The 21,726-nt window shown below is 44.4% G+C and overlaps 1 protein-coding gene across 1 annotated transcript; it reads right to left on the bottom strand.

The window, feature by feature from the left end:
- Nucleotides 1–18: 18 nt before the first annotated feature.
- On the bottom strand, nt 19–19,795 carry ATP6V1C2 (ATPase H+ transporting V1 subunit C2). The gene is made up of 13 exons (XM_082757426.1): nt 19,522–19,795; nt 19,207–19,365; nt 17,594–17,661; nt 12,889–12,974; nt 8,728–8,822; nt 7,926–8,017; nt 5,801–5,899; nt 4,004–4,072; nt 3,310–3,402; nt 2,798–2,891; nt 2,381–2,478; nt 2,131–2,260; nt 19–1,363 (listed from the first exon to the last, which is right to left on the bottom strand). Exons 2-13 carry the CDS (start codon nt 19,333–19,335, stop codon nt 1,268–1,270), a joined length of 1,149 nt encoding a protein of 382 aa, XP_082613552.1. The 5' UTR covers nt 19,336–19,365; nt 19,522–19,795; the 3' UTR covers nt 19–1,267.
- Between the last annotated feature and the right edge of the window lie 1,931 nt (nt 19,796–21,726).

Below are 21,726 nucleotides of genomic sequence, written 5' to 3'. Positions count from 1 at the left end.
GAAAGGTCTTGGCAGTTTGTCCTCAAGCTTGGTTAGAGAGACAATCTTAGTTTAAATGCTCATTAGTCTTCCTTTTTCTATTCTTTCTCAGGGGGTTTCTCTTTCTTTGTGCCAGACATCATATGATTGTTAGTACAATGGAAATTGTGTTGCTGCTGCAGTGGGAGACACCATCCACTAGAAATTGCTGCTGAGCTGGGAGCTGGTACTCTTTGGTACTCTTTTTTTTTTTTTTTTTTTTTTTTTTTCCCCAGGACTAGCAGTGAAGTTAATCCCATTTTAGGACATGAGGTGCTAAAAGTGAAAAACCAAGGTGCTGTCTCCAGCAGGTTGGATCTGATATTTCTTCACTTCCCATCTGGCACTGTTTGGATTTGAAACAGCAATTTCCTTGCAAGAGGAAACAGGATTGGGCATGGGTATAGTTACTGCTGCTTTTTTTTTTAATAAAGACACTATTACATTACATTGCTCTCCATGTCTCGTGTGTCAGTAGTAGAGTGACCCTCATGTGATCAGCTTGTTTATAAGTACCAAGTGAAGGAACTGAAAGTTCCCATCCTTTCAAGTAAATAACTTAAAATGTGGATATTTGTGATCCAGTGGTGTCTGTAAGGGATTGCCCTTAGCTCATTCCTCTGAAAGTCGATGTAGTAACTGCTGGCAGCCAGTAATAACAACCACTGATGTGGGGCAGGAGCTGTGCTCCAGCTCAAGTCGTCCTAGCACATGAGCTCTCCTAATGACATTTTCTAACTGACATATTTTAACTTGGCAAAAACTACATTTGGGAGTGCTTGGGATTGTAAATCAGATCACAGTAAGGTTCAAAGCAATCCTGGCAAGTTTTCTTAAGTACTTTTGTTAAATTATATGGAAAAAAAAATGGCGTTCTGCTTTGATGCTTTTTTTTCCTGTTAAGTTGTTGTTGCAGTACCAGGACTGTACATGCCTAATAGATCCATCAGCCACCACACATTTAAAACTGTTTTATTTCCAGTCCAGTAGAGACTCCATCTTTGTAACTTCCCAACAAAATAATAAATACTACCGTAGTTCCGCCTGCCTCAGAAATACATTTCTGTAACACTATGAACAAAAGGTGTTTATACTGAAGTTGCTTAAACCTTAGTGGAAGTGTTAGGAAAATCTTGTGTGGTTATCCTGCTACAGCTTCTGCGTTTTAATTTGACTTTCAGCAGCTAACGATTCTTTTATTATAACATTAGGGTCCTGAATAGGTTAAGCTTGAGTGATTTGTTTCTTTTTAACTGCAGTCAAGAAGGCTGAGGTCAATCTTGAAATAGACATAAGGATAGTACTCCTGATTGCTCAGTTGTAAGCCAGGGATGTCCATGCCAGGCTGCAAAAGAAAACATGACTTCAGTACCAGTAAAGAAAGCGTTGCACTGTTCCAAGCTAACCTGGATTGCTTTTTGTACTTCACTTTCTTAGGGGGAATGGAGTCTTGCACTTGCTGTGCTTAACACTGGGACTTCACACACAATCTGATGTTTGCTTGGTATTTTTAGGCTGTCTAATGCCGTCAGCATTGAGAGTTGATGCTTGTTTGTAACTTCATAAATGTGCATTGCAGCATTTCGTGGTGCTTCATCTCTAAAACAGTATATTTCTTTCTCCTTGTTTCGTGCACTGGGACTCTTATGCCTGCCTGGTCTTAGGCAGTTCTAAGCTATTGGCTTTAAGCCATGGGGTTTCCACTGGTTTATCCTAAATCCTTTATGCACTTAAGATGTGGGGAGGGAGAAAGCAAGTACTGCTGCCTGCTGAAGGCCCAGGTTGAGAAGTTTAGTCAGTGGCAGCCACTTACTGGCCAGGGAGCTGTCACAGTCCTAGGGTTCATTTTGAATTACTGCTGTTGTGTTGATCTGAAAGCTTACAGAAGGCGTGAAGCTTTTCACCTGAAGAAACTGCCGTAACTGAGCAGACCAGTTTCAGCCTGGTAGCTGTTAATGGTGGCTGCTTCAATGGAAACTACACTGCACATCTCCACGATAACCTGCCCCTGCCCGATGCCCCAAGCCATTCTGTAGCCACCGGAGGTTACAGCTGTCAGCAGGGATCCTGACTGAACCCTACAGCACGTGCAGTTGTAGCCTAAATACGCACATCCATTATACTTGCTGCTGCGACTTCATCCAGGTGTTTGAAGACCGCGTTCAGGACATCCCTCAGGCGCTTTACGGACTTCCTATTTGGCTGCAGCAACATCGCTTGGAAGTTCACCGGGAGGCCATACCTTGGGACACACCAACACACGGGGTCATTTCCCAGGGGGGCACAGCTTTCCACCCCCGCCCTTCTGTGGGGCTGCACGCTCTGACTTCTCCAGGAACCTCTGCCAGCACTGCCCGCTTACCTCAGGACAGATTCGACGAAAACCCTCAAGGCTTTCACGTGAATCCAAGCCACGAATGCTTCACTGAAGTTCACTTTCAGCCAGCGCAGCAGAGGGCCCTATGAGGACAAACGTAGTGGTACTGTGATGCCCTTCACTCCCTGAAGCTGCTCCATAGCTAACACCATCGAACCCACCACGGGCTGCTGAGGTAGTTCTCAGGCAACCCATTATTGGCTCCCAGCTTATCAGAAGCTTGAGTAACCTTGGGCAAATTCTGTTATCTGTCCTGTGCCTTGGTTTTAGATAGAGCTCTTGGTGCTAGATAGAGCTCGCAGGAATCTGCTGGAACTATAAAACCATTTCTGAGTGAGATCCTTACACACACCAACACCAGGGGCCTAAATACATGCACCATCAACTCGATGTGCTACTTACGTATTGCTGTTTCTTATCAGAAGCTAATTTCATCAGCTCTTCCTTTTCACATTTCAGTTCCTTCTCATCAAAATAAAATTCTCGAACCATGAACCTGCAATTGAGTGACATTTGCTCTCACAAGCCCTAGTCCAAGCAATAAACACACATTTCTTTTGCATCTGGAGAAGCAGGATTGGTATGTTTAAAGGTGCTAGCCACTGAGCCATCTAAAGTATCTGGAGGGCAGGAGCTGAAGTCACTCCCAGAAAGCAAACTTCCTGCTGCCAGTAGCAGGAGAGCAGTCAGAACAATTCCAGGATCTGCAGTTCGGTGTTCAAAGAATTGCTCGAACTAGTCACAGCTCCTTCCCTTCCCACTGCCTTCTCAGTGGCTTCAGGGCCAGCAGCAGCCCAAACAGTAAAGTCCTAAAAAACAGCAATGCTTTCAGCTGTACTGCACAGAGAACAAGTGTCTTTACCCTCATCATCCGTTTGTTAGCCTGATGTGCCTCTCAATCCGTGACTGCCTACCTGTTCTCTCTAGCTTTAGCCTTGAAGTCATCCATCACTTTTCTAAATAGTGTCACAGTGAAGAGTCCTCCCTCAGCATCCTCAGCGATCATCCTGTGGGAGGGAGAAACAGCTGCTGTGATTCGACATTGCAAACCTCTTGTGCTTTCTTCACCTTCCTTTTGCAGTTCTTTCTTTCACTTATGATACTGAACAGTATTACTTACAGGATTATTTATTCCAGGTGAAAGGATAATGCAAATGGCAGTACACTGGATTATTCTATTCTACTGCAGAAAACAATTACAGATGGAAAAGTACTGTTTGATCTCCGTAAAACATATATATTTTTTTATAAAGATGTACGTGATTACATGTTTCTGAATTGTGCCTGGATTATTGTAACTAGTTTTTTGTCTCTGTTATACAACAAGCAAAAGACCTGGCTCATTGCTCATGTGCGTACTGCACGTGGAAAGAACTAGATTAGTGGAAAAGGGAACCACATGCTAATTGCAGAGAAAAAAAGAGTTGTTTTATTTTTTTCTTTCACCTCTACTTTCCTTCAATGGTGTAATTTCTGATTTCAAATGAGATTGGGCAAATCTATATGTTAACATGGAGCTCATGTGTTAGACAAGTCATTCCTGAACAATTTGAGGAACGTCAGGGATCTCTGAAGCCAGCCAGGACCTTAATTCAGAATTTCACTTACTTGGTGGAGCGAGGCACTACCATATCAGAGAGGGATTCATACGTCTTCTGCCACTGTATGTAGCTTGACCTTTGAGCACAAGATGAGGTAGAGTAAATAAATACTATATACTAGAAAGCAAATGTATTGATAATCATAGCTAATTACGGTAATGATTTGGAGTAGGAGCTGGGTTATGTGATAAAAACACATAAAGCTTCTTAGAATCATAGAATCAGTCAGGTTGGAAAAGACCTCTAAGGTCATCTGGTCCAACCTGTAACCTAAATTCCAGTACTAAATCATGCTGCTAAGTTCTAACTCTATACTTGAAGACTTCCAGGGATGGCGACTCAACCACTTCCCTAGGCAGCCTGCTCCAATGCTGCACAGCCCTTTCAGTGAAGAAATGTCTCCTAAAATCCAACCTAAACCTCCCCTGGTACAACTTGAGGCCATTCCTCCTCCTCTTATCACCTGGTGCTTGGGAGAAGAGCCAGATTCCCACCTTGCTACAATCTCTTTAAGGTAATTGTGAAGTACAGTAAGGTCTCCCCTAAACCTTTTCTTCTCCAAGCTAAACAACCCCAACAGCTCCTTGTAAGACTTGTTCTCTAGACCCTTCACCAGCTTCACTGCCCTTCTTTGGCATGCTCCAGCACCTCAATGTCCTTCTTGTAGTGAGGGGCCCAAAACTGAACACATTTCAGGCATGGCCTCACCAAAGCTGAGTACAGGGGGACAATCACTTCCCTAGTCCTGCTGGCCAAACTATTTCTGATACAAGCCAGGATGTTGTTGGCCTTCTTGGCCACTTGACCACACTGCTGGCTCACATTCAGCTGGCTATTGACCAGTCTTCTCTCCTTTCCTGTCCTAGTCATCAGCTAGAGAGATGTTTTTCCACTGTTGCACCCTCAATTCTCATATAGTGTCTTGGGATGAGAAAGGGTCTGAAGCAGGAAGCTGAAGGTGGGAAGAACGAGGCTCTTGGCACACATGTACAGGCTGTCACAGTGTCCCATGCTCCAGGACCTCCACGCATGATGCCTCTGGTCCGTGGGCAGGTGCAGTACATCTTGTGAGCGCAGGCCCAGAGCTGATCTGGTGCTATGCTGGAAACATGGCAAGAGCCAGCACTCAGAGAACGGGGTCAAGGGAAGGGTGAGCTTGCAAAGCGAGACATCTGTTTATAGGAGGAATCTGAAAGAACTCGCCAATAATAAACTCAACAAACTTACTTCAAACAGCTTTTCATAACGTGTTTTTCACAGACAGAAAAATGATGGTACCGTGTGTGTGTGTCGGAATAGGGTTATACTGAGAGGACAAGTTCTGTGTAGGCTTCTAAGAAGGACGTCTTGTACCTTCACAACTGGTGGTGACAGCAACCATCCTACACGCAGGTACTAACAACTACATGACCAGCAGAGGCCCTGTGAGTATGGCAGGTCTAATTCCTTTTATAAACTGGCTAAGCTCCAGTAAAAATCTGTTCTTCTGTTTATTTATTTATTTTATTTTTATTTTTTAACTCCTACTGTTCCTAGCAGGAGGCTGTTTGAGAACCTGCTCTGTAACAGCTAAAAACCTACATCCCACTTCTGTCCTGCTCTGACTTTGGAGCCGTCCTTGTTTCTCTCTTTCGTGCCAGCATCACCCTTGGCAGAAACCATTCTCTTTGCTAAGAAATCCACCCATTCCTCAGACATGGTGAGGATCAGCTTCCCCACCCTGATCCAGTATTGCCTGGATCCAGCATTTAGGCCCAAAACTCAACGCCGCACCTGAGCGCACGTGCCCACGCTATTGCCTTACTTTGGTACTACGACCAGCAGCGTGATGAGGTACTCAGAGTTCAGAACAAAGTCTTCTTTATGCACAATGTCTGCTAGGGTCCGGGTCAGCAGGTTTCCCCTAAAGTGAACAAAACAAAGAAAAGAAAAAAAAAGAACATTAGCAGGAACCCAGCAGCAGCATGCTGGAGGTATCATGCTGTAAGTATGGTTGCCAACAGTGCACACTGGGGTAGAAAATCATCAGGATTGCGGTGCCTGAAGGACACATCTGTGCTTCTAAAGTGGCCGTTCATTTATCTTTATTGTATTTAATAATAAAAAAAAAAAAAAAAAAAAAAACTAATGCTAATTCCAGAATGTCATCAACTAGCACTAGTTTATCCTTTTCCTCTATGTGAAATGACACCATGCTGCTGTCACTGTTTTTATAGCGAGGGTGTAGGTGGTTGGAAAGTGCTCCTCTGAAGCTGCCACCCCTCTGCCAGGCAGCACCACACCTTGCAGGAGGCACCTGCTTTTCTCAAGGCTGCTTGTGGGGCCGTGTGTCAGACACAGCGAGCGATGTCAGTTCTGACCTAAGCCATCCAAGCAAACCTGGACGGTGGAGAACAAACTGCCCCTCTCAGCAGCACAGGGAGATTCCCTCCAGCTGAAGGATAGTGGAGACAGAAATCTCGTGCACAGGTGCTGCGGGGCCTGCAGGAGCTGCCTGCTCACAGCCCTGTTGATCACCTGAGACCCCACGGGGCTGCACACCTACTACATGCATGCGACTAGGCTGGACATGGCTGGTAAGAACCAGAGGGAAGAGAGCAGCTCCCTCCCTCCTCCACTGGGCAGGCGTGAAGAAGGACCTGAGCCAGTAGTTTTGGAGCTGAGGTTGCTGTGCCAGTTGGAACATGAACTGGCCAGTAACAACTTACTAGATGCTTGTTAATCCCAAGCTAGCTGGCACCAGTGTACACAGAGGCACCAGCATTCAAAGGTGGGCAGCACTGAGAGGAAGTGCCTGGAACATGAGGTCTCAGCTCCTGTCCCTCACCCCTTTGCTCTAGGTCCGGCACTGCTCACATTGCCCACACAGAGCAGCTGCCTCTCTCCTGGGATTTAACCTGACCTGGGAGTTGTGGAGCTGGAGAGATGCTGCAGGAGCAGGCTGAGAAGACAAGAAAAGGAAAATGAGAGCTTGTTGTCTCATTAGTGCATCCTGTCCACGATTACGCAGCCCAAGACAAACGCTTCTAACACCATCCATACCAAGCTGGAAGCACAGGCCAGTGGGGTTGGCTGGCAGTGGTGTGGCACAGGACACAAACACAGCCGAGGCCTGCAACTGTGATAGGGCTCTTCTGACCCTTGGGGACACCACGGTCCCCATGCTGAGTAGGTCTCCGTGAGGGACAGACACATTTTTTGACAAATGTTCTGAACCACCACCTGGAAGTACTTTTTTCTATGGCTTCTGGTTGGGTTTAACTGAGTTGGTGCCTGACTTGCCCTAGAGAAAATCCAGATTAACAGCAATTTTGGTAGCAGCAAAATTCAGGTAGTAGCACATAGGCAAAGATCATAATCAACTGAAGGCAGGAGAGAGAAGCCCTGGCAGAGACTTGTAGAATTCTGCTAGCCTTTGTCTGGACCAGCAGAATGAAATAAAGAGAAGAAAAATGAAAGTGGGATGCTAGTAGGCACAGCAGGGAAGGAAAATAAATGCTTTTGCCTCGAATATTGTAGTTGACTTTCTGAAAAGCATTTGCAGAGCTCCCCTAGGAAAGAGCTCTGTGTTGCAAAGGAATCTGCCAGTTGACTCAGATGATCTAATTTCTGACTCCCTGAAATCTCATCAGAGCAATACAGTGGCATTCAGTTTTGACCCTTTCCCAAGACTGTTTGCTCCCCCTGCTAACAAAATCATATTAGGAACTTCAGTCTCCCATGAGCTGATTTTAAGACAGGCTGATCACATCAGCTACCCCTCAGCTTCCCCTGCAGCTGTGGATGCTCAGCATGGCCCAAAGCCAGGCACTAAATTTGCTCCCATCAGAACACACGTGGCCCGCTGGACAGAAGTGGACGTGGGCATGAACTGTCCTCTCCTGAGCCATGCAGCACTCCAGAGGTGAACAGGCACATGCTATACTTACACAGTTTTTTTCTCCAGGTTCTGCAAATTTCCTTTAATGTTGTTGTATGCAGCTGATCGGGTCTTCAGGTCTGTTTCTATTTGAGTCATTTGCTAGAACAATAAAAAACTGAGAGTCAATCAGGTGCTTTAGGCATTGTCCTCCTGCTCCTCCTTCCACCTCTGCACAGTGGCGAGGGGACAGAGCTGTCAGCCCCCCACCAACCAGCTGATCACGGCCGAGAGGGAACCCACATCACTTCTGGGTTCTGCAGGTGCCCTGTGGCAACGGACCCTGCAGCCAGAAGGATTTTGTTAGCTGTTACTGTGTGTATCATGGGTGTACCTAAGGAGCTAGTTCACCATTCCATTTGTTATCTACTTCAAACAACAGATCACTCCTTCCTGAATAGGCTGGCAGTGTAAGCAACTCGTCTGACCAGCAGTGTGTTTGATTTAAGGTAAAGCCAGTGATTTCACAAGAAAACTGACATGGAGAATAATATTAGTTACATAAAGCAATAAAATATTACAATAACGGGACTAAAACACAGAAAGCATATCAATATGTCCTAGTAAATCTGATAAAGTGCCATATGTTTATGTCATAAGTTTAGATACTTATTTTATATAAATATTTGATCCCTGTTATTGCAGTAGCAATTAAATTAACTGATTTCATGCATCTGAGTGTGCTTCTGAGCCTGCTCCTGTTTTGCACCGAAGGCAAAATTCACAGACTGCCACGATGGAAGGGACCAAAAACTGTCAGAAGACACAATTCCCCTTTCTAATATCTTCTTGTAACCTGGAGTACAATTTACCTTTGATAATGCTTCCAAAATATTCTTCAGCGGCTGCTTTATGGGATATTTGGCCATGTCCCATTCAAACCGGGTCAGGTAGCTAATGAGGTCAACTGAAAATACAAAGAAATGCATTAAAGCTGACAGCTTACCAAATTAAGTAATAAGAATTGGGGTCTTCCCTCGCTATACCCTACACGTGACTTTTAATTAGCATTAGAGATGGCTGTGAACCAGCGGCTCAGCTCTAAATCCTCACAGAAATTTGATCAAATCTGCACAAATCGTGTGTTCAATCTAATCAACACCCCCAAAATAAGAAACGGGTTACTGAGAGTTTGAACACAGATATTCAGGGCATAGCTGATGTTGCCTATCCATGATCCAGGCAAACTCTCACTAGAAATCAAAGCGATCCAGATGTGATGGGGAATTCCTCCCTCACTGTGCCCACAAAGCTCCCCATCTCACACAAAGCCATACGGAGTTTTTCTACGTGGATAAATCCAAATAAATGTCTAGCCACTGCACCATACATCAGAAATTCACAGCAAAGCCCTGTGTGCATGCAGCCCTCCAAAACAAGACACCCTCGGACCGCTAGGAGCCCTGGCATCTTCCAGAATTAAGGGGAAATGATGCATAGGATGTCCCCTAGAGTAGGATGGCACTGCTTCACTTCTGAAATCCAAGGCTCCCTAACCTCAGGACATTAAGCTTGGCGCATTACGGCACCACGTTAAAATTCTCCTCCAGCAGCTCATGAATTCAGACAACTCCTCACCTACGCTGAGTCCTGGGAGCCCTTAGGATCCCAGTCTCAGTGGCTAGACAAAGAAGCCAGAGGTGTTGTCAGCTGCAGGATGGGCTTCCTTCCACACCCACAAGGATGGAGAATATCTGGGCAGCTGCTCTGGGGAGATGGGAAGCAGAATAGGACCAAGGTGCTAAGGGAAGGAGGGGCACGCTGGGGCTGCTCAGTGCTCTTTGGTGCCTTGCCCAGAGTTAACTCACTCCCACAGCGAGGTCTGAGCACAGTTTCTTGTGGGATGGACTTCCAGGGTGAGAGGAATGCTGTATGAATTGAGATGCACGAGGAGGAATGTGGAAAGGTGTTTAACTGCTTTACTGCCAGGCTGGGGGTGCTGCCCTGCCTTGCGTGACATCGAACACCCTGGCAGGAGAGCTCTATCCTTTCCACGGGCTTCTCTCACCCCACAACAGAGTCAGCTTACCCTATTAGATTTCTGAAGCATGGAAAGTCTTACATTAGGAGGAAACCAGCTTCTTATCAAAGGACAAACTGCCCAGGAGGCAGAGAGCGTTGGCACGACCACCTTCTCCCTCCCTTTCTTTGCGAACCACAGCTGTAAATCTCCCACACGTCCAAAGCACAGGAGTCAGGAGGCGAAGGTCCCTCCTGCCAACATCTGACCAGGAGCTGGCAAATCCTCCAGCACAGGGAGCGTGCAGGAATAGGGCAAAGCTGCAGCAGGGCTGCTGCACGCCTCATCCTCGGGCAGTGCTTGCTCAGACCTCCAGAGAGGAGGCAGGGGGGTCAAAACACCTGAAGTTCACAGGAGCACTTAGGAGAGGAGAGATGCCTCCTCCCCAGAGTGCTCACGGCTGCCCAGGAACCCTGCAGGCTGAGTTCTTCCCAACTCTGCTTCACTCACCCAGCTCTAGGCAGCAACTTGAACAGCTTTCCCCAAAAATGCTGGATTCTTCAAAATTGTTACTCCTTTTTTTTTTTTTTTTTTTTTTTTTTTTTTTTTTTGTCCATTTCAGTTTTGAGCTCATTATAAATGGAGTAATTCCATGACTAACCAAATTTTAAAGTTATTTCTGGGTCAGCGTTACTACAGTTGGAACAGAATTTGCTCTAGATCTTTTAAGAAAAGCTTTACTTACATTTCACATTTTTGATGGTCAATAAGCAAAAAAGAACCTCCTGCTATCATGATATAACAAAATTTCCCATATACACAAATCCAAGTTTTTCTTCTATGAGAGAGACATCTCCAAGTGACTGCTTCCAGTTGTCGCCCGCTGGAATGCAGTGTGTGTGCTCATTTAACCAAAAGTGCTGTGTTTCTGGTATTTTCATTTTCCTTCACACAAATCTAATCGGACAACTGCTACACACAGCCAACATTTTAACCACCTGGTGGACCCAACTGCTGTCAGCAACATACATCAGAGCTAAAACCTGACCATTTGTACGGTATAACTGAAAAACTAAACCTCAGTTTGGACCGTCTAATTGTCTGAAATGGGACAAGACAGCAAGAAATCACGTCTTATGATTTTGTTTCTGATTTTGTGACCTTTTTTTGGGGTCCTTTTGTTAACCAGAAAGGGGGAAGGGAGGATTCTTACAGCAGTATTGCTGCTGCTTATGAGGAATGACATGGGATTCTATTAGGGGAATCCTAGATATATATATTTGTATATTAAAATTTATTCTTTTTTTTTTTTTTTTTTTTTTTTTTAAGAAGCAGTGAGTAATTTTCGAAGAGTTCTATGATGTGACTCACTTGGCTGACCAAAGGACAGAAACTAGTAACATACGCAAATAATTTCCACATCCCTCTATTACAGCACATGCAGAGCTGACAGGAAAGGAAAAGGGTGTGAAAAGAGGAAACAAAGGAAATAAGTTGAACCTGATGTTTCTCAAGTCATAGGGATATCGTGATCAAGCTACGAGGTTGTTACTTGAGAAATCCATCGTAACCTGATCACTGTATCTCTACAACCAGACCAGGACTCGTTTCTAGCACTACTACACACAGATGCATGCTTGTAACACCACTGCAACCAGTGATTCTCAACATACTTTTCAGACATTTCATTTTATCCTTTAGCCCTGTAAGGTAATAAGTGGGATTATTGTACTTGTTACATAGTTGCACACATTAAATGTCAGTCTCATTTCATGCACAAAGGACATTTCTAAAAGAACTTTCCCCTTTTATCCTTTACTCATACAGATTTGAAGTACAGCACTGCAGACAATCGAAGGGTGATGGGGTGTGTGCTGTTAGCTTTCTTGTCTGACAGTCACTCTACAAGCCTGTATGTAGCACGTGTAACATGTCCAGCTTCACAAATACAGGATGGCTTGGGAAGAACATGCTCTGCAGCAGCTCTGAAACCCACTCAGGGTCTAACAAAATGCGTAGAGATCTGTTCCTGAGTGTTAACTTTGTCCTTAACACAAGTTCCCTTTAGGGCCTTGAGTAGCATACTATGGGATAAGGTGAGGAAATAAGTTCTTGGAGGTCACAAAAACACCACACTGAGTACTTAGAGACAATGCAGGGGAGCATGCAGTGAAGCAGTGGGCTCCAAATTCATCACGTCAGAAGTGTCCTTGCTGTCACTGCATGGTCTTCTTCTCTGCTGTGCAACAGCTGCCAGCCAGGGCAGGACATCAGAAGGGAAACCAAAGTCCTCATGTCCTGCTGCCTGTGCTGGCCTGGGAAGTCCTCACCCACCCAGCTGCTGAACAGCATCACAGCTCCACTACAGAACCTACATATGCCAAGTTATCAGTGTAGGAAACTGCTCAGGCTTTGGTTGTAACTGCAGCACTGAGTATAACATGGTGTTTCTGGTCTTGCTGCTCACAACCAACTCCTAACTCCCCAGGAGATGAAGTGTGTCATGTTTTGGAGCCAGGGCCTCAAATGTCCACTTGTGGTGTCAGAAATCCATGGTTAACAGAGCACGGGATCTATCCCAGCACTGAGGGAGGGAAAGCAAAACACTCATAGATGCCATGCTGCTGTATAGAATACAATTTATCTGCCTGAAAGTGATCCGGTCCATGAAGGCCACAAAAAGATGCTTGGCCATTTTAGGAATGAAGGAGGATATCTCCTTCTCTGCTCTTCATTCCTTAGCTCTGGTGCTAAAAACGTTTATTCCACAAAGGGGTACCAGCTGCTTAATACTGTCCTGGAAGCAGGAAGCGAAGCTGGAACTGGATAAAGCTTCTCTTAACTTTGAGAAGTAAAAAAAAAAGGGATCTGGCCAGATATGTTCTTAAAAAGTATCCCTGATTGTTGTCCTTTCTAATGTGTGAGTGTTTCAATTCTAGGTGTTCACATCCTGAAGCAAATACCAGTAGCACCAAAGCGTTAACGTTAAGATATCCCCATTCACAGCACCTACCTCCATTGGCCAGAAGATTCTCCTGGACTTTATCTTTGGAGTCCTCCATGACTTCTCCTATATACTGGGCTATTTTCTTTATTACGCTTCAGTGTAACAGAGAAACATTGTTAGTGAAGAAACAACATAAAATAGTTACAACAATGATCTGATAAACATGGAGATACTCCAACAAAACTCTGAAGCAAGGCAGGTCAATTTGCAATAAAAATGATAATAAACAACCTGTGGCATATAGCAGAACTAAAATACACTGATTTCTGTAAACACATAGATAATATCTTCTTCCCAGTGCTCTAGACTTCCTAAAAATACACTGTAAGTCATGATACTTAGAGCAGAAACCACAAGACATGAAACCCATGTTTACAGCTCTGAAAGTGATGGAGTGACAAGACTACACACAGAACCATCCAGTCTAGCCCTGCTTGAAAACATGGTCCACAGGATGCTGAATAAACCCTTGTGGTTGCTGAAATAAGGTTCTGACTAGGTACTCAGGAGAAAACAAAGATGTTCTCTTTGACAGTGAGAATTTCCATCTTATTCCTCTTCTTTAGGGGACTCTGTCCCCTCTCTTTAGCATGGTGGACAAGACATTGCTTTAAGATGTGTGAGAACAAGCTTCAAATCCTCCTTTGATTCTGAGCAGTGATTTGGACAAATCTCCTTCTGAAGATTTTTCTCTAGACAGTTTATTAAAAAAAAAAAAAAAAAAAAGTGTCATCACATCCCTTCAGCGGTAGAATTGAATCATTTGATCCCAGACAAAGTACCTCTGTCATAAAGGCCAAACTGCATTTCTGGTTGTTTCTGTATCTTTCTGTACTCAGAACTATTCTCAGAATTTGGCCTTCAGTTCCCTAACAGTACCGGGTTTACTACTCCTCGTAAACAAAGCAACAGCTAAAAATTGACCGCCTGATCATGACATTCGCAGAGACATGAAGTGGACCACGGGGTGGTGACATTAAATGACAGTGTGTCTTGAGACATCCTGTGGCTTTCAAGAGCTAAGGAAAGGGATTTCAGGTACAGATATTATGAAAGTATCAGAGATAATGATTCTCTGATGTGTTGCAAAGCTAATTTACAGGGCATTTAAAAGAAGGAATTCACAGAGGTAAAGATTTCTCCCACCTCCCTTCCTGGGAACAAGCTCACAGTTTCTGGAAAGGTTTTCTAGTCCTGTGACAGGGAGGAAAGATCAGAGACTGCTGATGCTGCCAAAAACACAGTGGGCAGAATTGCTGCTGTTCTCATGACACCAGACAGGAGCAGCTCAGAGTCTAGGCTTGGTGCACCAAACAGAGCTGCCCCATTCCTTGGGGGGAATCTCTACCAGCTCACAGCCCTTTAAGGGCTGCCCTGGTTTTTACTGTCCAGCTGCAGCCACTTAGGGACCCCATGCAGGCTGAGAGCTGCTGGTGGAGAACTGTTTTGCCCACACTCGGGCTGAGGGGAGAGTGCAGGGACCCACCAAGCCGTTCTGTGTCAGCTGCCACCTTGCCAAATACTTCTGCAATTTTCAGCTGGCAGATGCAGCTGGTTTTCAGCTCCTTCCTGATGTCCAGAGAGCCCAAAGGAACTTGGAGGAAAACAACGCACAGCAGGAGGCTGGGCATGTAACAGAGAAAGCAGCCAACGTGAAAGCACATAAACCAGTAACTTTTCCAAGGGGACTGAAGTGTTTTAATTACAGGTGAGTGCAGCTGGTGGCTAACCTGATAGCTGGGAGACCGACAGCTTTGGTCTCTCACCTTAGAGACTGATGGTGGGGCAGGTATGTGCTTTTGTGCACCCTACAGCTCTAGTTGCCCAGCCAAGGCTCCCTGCCCTTCCAGCCCATGTGCTGCAGGGTCCCCTCAGGCAGGGTATGGCCAGAACAAGCTGGGCTAGAGAGATGTTCTCCTGTCGCAGCTTGGTCTCTGCACCTTGCCTTCCATCCCGGGAAAGGCAGCTGGGCCTCACTCACTTAATACATTCCCTGGGCAATGAAAGAGAGCACACCCTGTGTGCCACTGATGGCTGAGGCAAGCGAGAGGAATCAGACCCCTGGAGAAGCCCCATTAGCTACAGCAGCATCCAGCAGCGCACAGCTTTAACAAGCAGCCCTTAAACCGCTCCATTTGATCAGGTGAGTCTCACCTTGAGCAAATATCACCTTCAAATGCTGTGTTATAAAAGGAGAGGGTTTCAACTAGACTGCCTTTAAAAAGTAGTAATAAAAACCTGTAGAGAGAAAACCTGTAAAAATAACTCCCTGTAGTTTATTATTATAGCTTGGAAAAAACACACATTTTGCTTGTGAAAATGCTGCAATGTAATTACTTAATTAAAAAAGAAAAGTTTATCAGTCTTTAAATGATACTGTGTATTATTTGGCACTAGCAGCTAGGTATCCAAAGGCTGCAGGCAGCAGAAGCCCTTCAATTTCAGGCTCTGCAGATGTTGGATCCTGGAGAGCCCCTGGATAAGAGTAAGGGAGGGGAATGTCAGCTTTGGAGAGCACCACGGCACCTACCATACGGTGACATGGAAAAACACTCCGCCTCCTATGTAAATAAATAATAAAAGTACATGGAAACAGTAGATCCTGCAAACTCTTGCCCCTTCTCTGCTGTCCTGGCAGGAGGCAGCGCTGGCAGGTTTGTGCTGCCTGGCTTTACGAGCAGTTCTGTTTATCTAGCAACAGTGCAGCAGGTAGCTAGCTGCCACAGAGGAGCAGGAATGTAAATGCTCAGGTCATTTAGCAGCCTCATAACCCTCTGGATGCCATTTGCTTCCACTAAGTACAAGTACTGGGCATTTTAACCCTTGACTCCCAGTTTATACTCCAGACCTTTGGCATCTATTTAACAATAAACACTTTTGGACTTCCAGTACATTTGTGTTGATTGTTCTCTGCTATTGCTCTCCTCTAACTCATTTTTCTTATTTTTTAAGCATGTTTCTTATTTTTAAATCTTATTGCTTCTTCTTGATTAGTTAGCTCAAAGACAAATAGGAAGAGTCCTCACCTCAGGAGCTTACTCTGCAGAAGTTTCACTGCCTCCTTTGCTCAGTGCATATGCATGTCATATAGTGAGTGTCACTACTGGTACTGAAGGGACAATTTGTGGAGTAAAGTGGCATTCAGCTTGAACAAGGAGCTATTTGCTACACTGAAGAGTTAAGACAAAGGTAACAGTGGGAGATTAAGAAGCTCATGATGATATGTCACATAAACTATCCTCAGTGATACACTGATCCTACAGCAGGCTTTGCAGAAATCTTATTCCAGTACAAAGTTTGGAATCAGTTAAGCTCTTCTGAAAATCAATTCTGCATGATTTTTGCAACCCTCAAAGCAGAATCACACAATTGCTTGGCTATCTGCTGCCCTGAATAGAGAAATCTTGCATTAGAATAGGCAGCTGCTACTGGGTCTCTCCATTTACCCCCATTCCCACTTCATTTCAGCACAGACAATCTCCTGCAGTATGAACCAGGGACCTGGACGTGTTTACAGAGACTTCAGGGTAGTTTTCCCTGCCAGATGGACAGAGTGGCAACAGAGAAGGTTTTATGTATGAATTAACTATTAAGCTGCTCTGTCCTGCTAAAAAATCCTGAAAAAGCAATTCTAAAAAGATTAAAATTGCATGTAACCCAGGGTGATCAAACGTAATCAGTGCTGCTGCGAGTACCAGTAAAATCGTTACACTGTCCTGTGGAGAAATGCATTCTGGCAGACTTACTTTTACCCAAACTGCCTAACATAGATGTAAACAGCTTATATCAGTGTCTCTGTAAGCATTTGCATCCAACAGACAAAATTCATGAAAAGTACCAAGCATATTTAGACAAGCAACTCCTTATCAGTCCTGGCTGGGGGATAAAAGGCAAAAAGCCTCAGAGTTAACATATGGCTCTGTGGCCAAGACCACAGCAATATGTGAGGTATCCCTCCAAAGCTAGAAAAGAAAAGAGAAGCAGCAGCTTGTACTTTCATTGCTTCCTCAACAAAGCCTACTTTGTGCCATGAAGTATATCAAACCCTGTCATTTCCTCAGCTTGCTGTTCTTTATCCTTTGTACACCCAGGTCAGTTTGGCCCTAACAGCAAACTTGGTGATGGTCAGCAAGGAGATCCCACAAGTCTATGCATAAACAGGTTTGATACAACATGTATCAAACAGTCAATATTTTGATATTAATAGTCAAACAGTCAATGTTTTGGGAGTTTAAAAGGCTAAGAGGGGGAGTCCCAGATTTCATTCAGGAGAACTTACTGCTTAGAACTCCTAAATCTGGTTGGAAAAGAGAAATCTCAAGAATAATATTCTGGAAAAAGAAAATCAGGGAGGGCTTCATATTATCTAAATATTTTATTAATTTGAGATTCTGGATAGCGTGGAAGTTGCTGTACAATATAAAATAAAGAAAAAACATTTTTTAACAGTTTCCCTTTGAGAAACAGCTTCCCTAGTATTGCCACTCAGACATCACTGTACAGACAGAAGTACCACTGACTTCGTGCAGCCAGGTTTTAAGGAATAGTCCTTTCTATGGCAATTGACAGAAGGGTTAAACAAACCTGTCCACTTTAGTCAGGTCGCAGTCTGGGTTAAACTGAGTCAGACTGAGGTGAACACAAGGACATACCATGCCATAAAAACAATGTCTGTTTCTCATTTGTAGGCAGTAAATAAGATCTATTTTACCTTTCAGCAAAGCTATCAAGTTTTCCCAACTCATCTGACAGACCAACAAGAGCATCCAGTGTCCCCACCTGTGTAAGAGACGAGAAGTAGGTGAAAGATACACAAGTCTAAGGCTTCCGTTGGCTTTCTTAGGGACTTTGACTTGTATTTAGCATGTGTGAATTCAAAAGTTTTGCAGAATTTCATTCACTCAGTAGAAAATAGAAGCAATTCCTTTTCTCAAAGCCTAGGGTACAAAAAGCCTTTTTCAATAAAGGAAAAGCTGTATATGACATCTCAAGATCATACATCAATGTTTTCCTTCCTGTTTTCATTCCTGAATGATCTTGTAGAACATATTGGCCTTTTTCCTGATAAAATGCTAGGTAGAAACATGCCCAACATACATACAAGTCTGATGTACTGAGAGAACCAAGCAAAGCAGTATGTATTCAAGAGGTTCTTCATTCTCATTCTTTCCTAATTGCAAGAACTAAGTCTCTCACAAAGCCATTTCCTCCTACACCAACATCTGCTTTTTGTGTGACTCTGTCACTGTCACAATCCTACATTTAGGATGTGATTGTATGGCATTACAATATATTGCCGAACCTTTTCTTGCACTTTTGTCAGCTCAACATTACAAAGGGTCAAGCTGAAGGAAAAAAGGAACAAAGAAACAAATTTTACATAGAACAATTAGCATCTTCAGATGCTGCAAACATTTTCTTTAACATTAATGGACTCTCACCAACGCTGGCTGAGTTGGTGACTGTAAGGCACACAGAAGGTAAAATCATAGCAATTTCTGAGCACGTGTAAAAAGCAGCACCTCCAGTCTGCAGCATTCATGTGCTAATTCAGTAGGTTATTTACTTGAGAAGAGGCCACAATCCCCTTTCACTTGCATCCTTATGTAACAGAAATAGCTCAAATTATAACCATTAACAATCTTTCTGGATTAAAGCCAGATCCTGGACTAAGTGTAGCTTTATAAGTGATGGGCGATGGCAGCTCCCCAGGGAATCAAGTTCTACATCTGTTGTAGCTCCACTAACTTTAATGAAGCATATTCGGACTTTTCACAGCCACAAGTGAAAAAAAATAAGGTGCAAATCTTATAAAAGAAGGATTAAATGAGGCAAAGACATAATAAAATCAAGGATTAATACTCTCCCTATTTATATGTTCCTATGAAGCTGTTAATGTAGCTGAATATCCACACACATCTATTTCCCATAGAGAAATGTGCATTATAGCACTGTCTTCTCTGTCAGCGGTCTTACTGGCATGGTTCTAGATACTTCACTACTCCCTGTGCATTAGTGATCCAAGATGTACAATGCTATATGGTTGTCACAGCTGGAAGAAAATGGTACGCCAAATGCAACACATTAGTTATTTAACTGGTCACCTTCACTCCTTACACATACTGAAGCTGACAAAAGTCAGCTTCAAGCAAAACAACTCCTGTTCCTTTCTGATCAGTTTTTAATTGACTGAACACAACTCATTCCCCAGTCGCAATCCTCTTCAGCTCTCTGCACATTGTCCCAAATGAAAAATCCCACAGAAGTCTCTAGTCCTGCCTGGGGCTGTTTCATCACCCATACCCAAACCGCTTCCCCACTTACCTTTAAGTCCGGAATATGGAACTTGCTGTTGCTGGACAAGTTGGATTTCAGTGTCACCGTATTCATTCTCTCCCATGCCTGCAGATTTGTTTTATCTCCTGGGGCAGAAATTAGCCAGAACTCCGACATGCTCTGATATTTTCCCTTCACTCCTGGTCACTGTAGAAACACAAGGCAGGTAAGAGGCTAACAAAGTCCCACATAGAACGTGCTCTTCCCTAAGAACTGACAGAGCTAGGGTGAATTACTGATTATTTTTTTTGAAACACGAGTACAGTGAGTCACCCTATGCCTCAGACTGAACTGGAACACGACCTTCTGCACAATGTCAGAGAGGGAGCGCAGCAGTTCCTCCTTTCTCAGGGCTGTTCCCTCCAGCTTCTGGACGAGGAGCTGAAGCTTCCTCCTCCCCTCGTCCCTCCCATGCCAGTCCACTCGCATCGCTGAGCACAGTCTCCATCGTCGCAGAGTTTGTGGACTTCACTGACGGCCGAACACCATGCAGGACTTGTGTTTGATCAGTATTGCCTCTCACTTCTTCGGGCACCCGTAGGCAGATGTGGGAACGAGATGTAGAAAGGCTGCTCAACTTGGAGGCTGCAAAAGGCACCGCTGGAATATCGCTCTCCCTGCGTTTTCCTTTCCAGCTGGACAGGAAGGAGCAGGAGGAAGATGAGCAGAGATGCTGTCAGCAGAATAAGACAGAAAACAGTTACAAAAACCACTGGCGGACAGCTATGCCGCTGTTACTCTGTGAATAGATCAGAGAAGCACAAACCGCACACGGAGACCTCCGGTTCTTCCCCCGGGCGCCTCTCCGGGGCTCCACTCCCACCGTGCCCACCTCTTCACCCGTGTCCTCACCCGTGCCCACCTCCTCACCCATGTCCTCCTCCTTCTCCTCCTGCCCCGTGTCCCCCCTCACCGTGCCCATCTCCTCACCCGCTGCCCGGGGCGGGCGCGGACATGCTCGCTGAGGCAGTGCCGGGCCCGGCGGGAAGCTGAGGCGAGGCAGCGCAGGGGGGGCCCTGTTGACAGAGGCCTCGGCGCTTTTAAACCCAGAGACACAACGCGGCTGTCACTCGCTTTCAATAAAAAACGACTTGAGAGAGCCGGAAGGACTTGGAATAATTAAATTCTGAGGCAGCTTCTGTTTCTGGGGCTGCCCTGGGTGGTTTACATAGCAAATGCTCATGCAGGCTGCTAGGTGATGCTTCGCTGGCAAAATACAGTCGTGGCTTTTAGTCCTCAGTCTTAAGTTTGTCATAAATTACCTTAAATTTGCCTGAGATCTTGGGAATGCTTTGTAGCTCATCTGAAGTAATGTTCTGGAGACCCTTTTAAACTAGACGTGCTCTAAAGGAAAGGAGCACCTAAATACCTGAGTAGCTGCCTGTGAGGGGCACCTCTGAAGATGGGGATTCAGCCCCCTCCTATGGTGCATCCAGTTCTCATCATCTGACTGAGTGCTCTAATCACTGTGCTGTCACTTGGGTAAGCTTTCCTGTACAATCACAGAATCATTAAGGTTGGAAAAGACCTCCAAGATCACCTGGTCCAACCATCCTCCTACCACCAATGTCACCCACTACACCATGTCCCTAAGCACCACGTCCAACCTTTCCTTGAACACCCCCAGGGACAGTGACTTTACCTACCTGGGCAACTTGTTCCAAAAACCTGTAGTTGGTGTTTTACTTTCTTTAGAAGATAGTGCATTTTCCTCTGGACCTATTCATGTTCCTATGTACCAAATGTAAATGAAGACCCACAAGAAATTGAATTTTAGAAGGATGGCCCTTGTTTTTTCACACGATCTGTCCTAAACCAAGGGGTTTGCATTGCTTGGTTCTGGCAGTTCTGATCATGCACAAACTCAGACCTCTTGATGCTTGCAATTACCCTAATGAAGACCCATAATGGGTTCAAGTATCTCTGGCATTAGGTAGAAGCACCTCATGGGAGAAGTCCTAGATTTGGACAAGTCTGTAGTCTTAGACTTGGATAGATTCATTCCATCTAAATCACACTTCAGGTAACTAACAGTTCAGAGTTAAGGTTTATAGGTTCTTTACATTAGGCAAGATATACCATCAGGATTCATCCTCCCTTGCTTCTTTTTAACATTTTTAGTGGTATATAAAAAGAAATATTTGTGTGGAGGAGGAGAGTCTTTACTAACAGCTTTCCAAAAAGAAACACAAAGACTTGCAGTTGAAATAGCCACCGTTTCACTTTGTCTGCTTGCTTCTTTGGTTTATTCTTTTTCCTGTCTAGGGAAATTAAAAATTCACTGTTCATGATTGTGATTATTCTAGCTCTTTACAAACATGGTGTTCCCTAGGGCACAGCAAAAGGACTTCAGTGAAGTTATTAAAAAAAAAAAAAAAAAAAGCCATGTCTGTCATTTAAATAAACTGATTTAAAAAAAAAATAATCTTTTTTTGTTGTTGTTTCTTTGGACTGTACATTTAATTTTAATAATGAAAACTAGTTAGTTCAGGTATGTACATCCTATAC

This window comes from Aythya marila (assembly GCF_965140915.1).
Source record: "Aythya marila genome assembly, chromosome: 3".
In the NCBI taxonomy this organism is placed as follows: domain Eukaryota; kingdom Metazoa; phylum Chordata; class Aves; order Anseriformes; family Anatidae; genus Aythya; species Aythya marila.
This window is presented reverse-complemented; position numbering and strand designations above follow the sequence as displayed.

Bases quoted from the DNA above. Each gene is read 5' to 3' on its own strand.
- ATP6V1C2 (XM_082757426.1), bottom strand. From the start codon at position 19,335: ATGTCGGAGTTCTGGCTAATTTCTGCCCCAGGAGATAAAACAAATCTG. The intron at 12,975-17,593 runs GTAAAATAGATC...GTTACACTGAAG, and splicing joins CTTGATAGCTTTGCTGAAAG to CGTAATAAAGAAAATAGCCC. The intron at 8,018-8,727 runs GTAAATTGTACT...TTATTGTTCTAG, and splicing joins TTTTGGAAGCATTATCAAAG to CAAATGACTCAAATAGAAAC.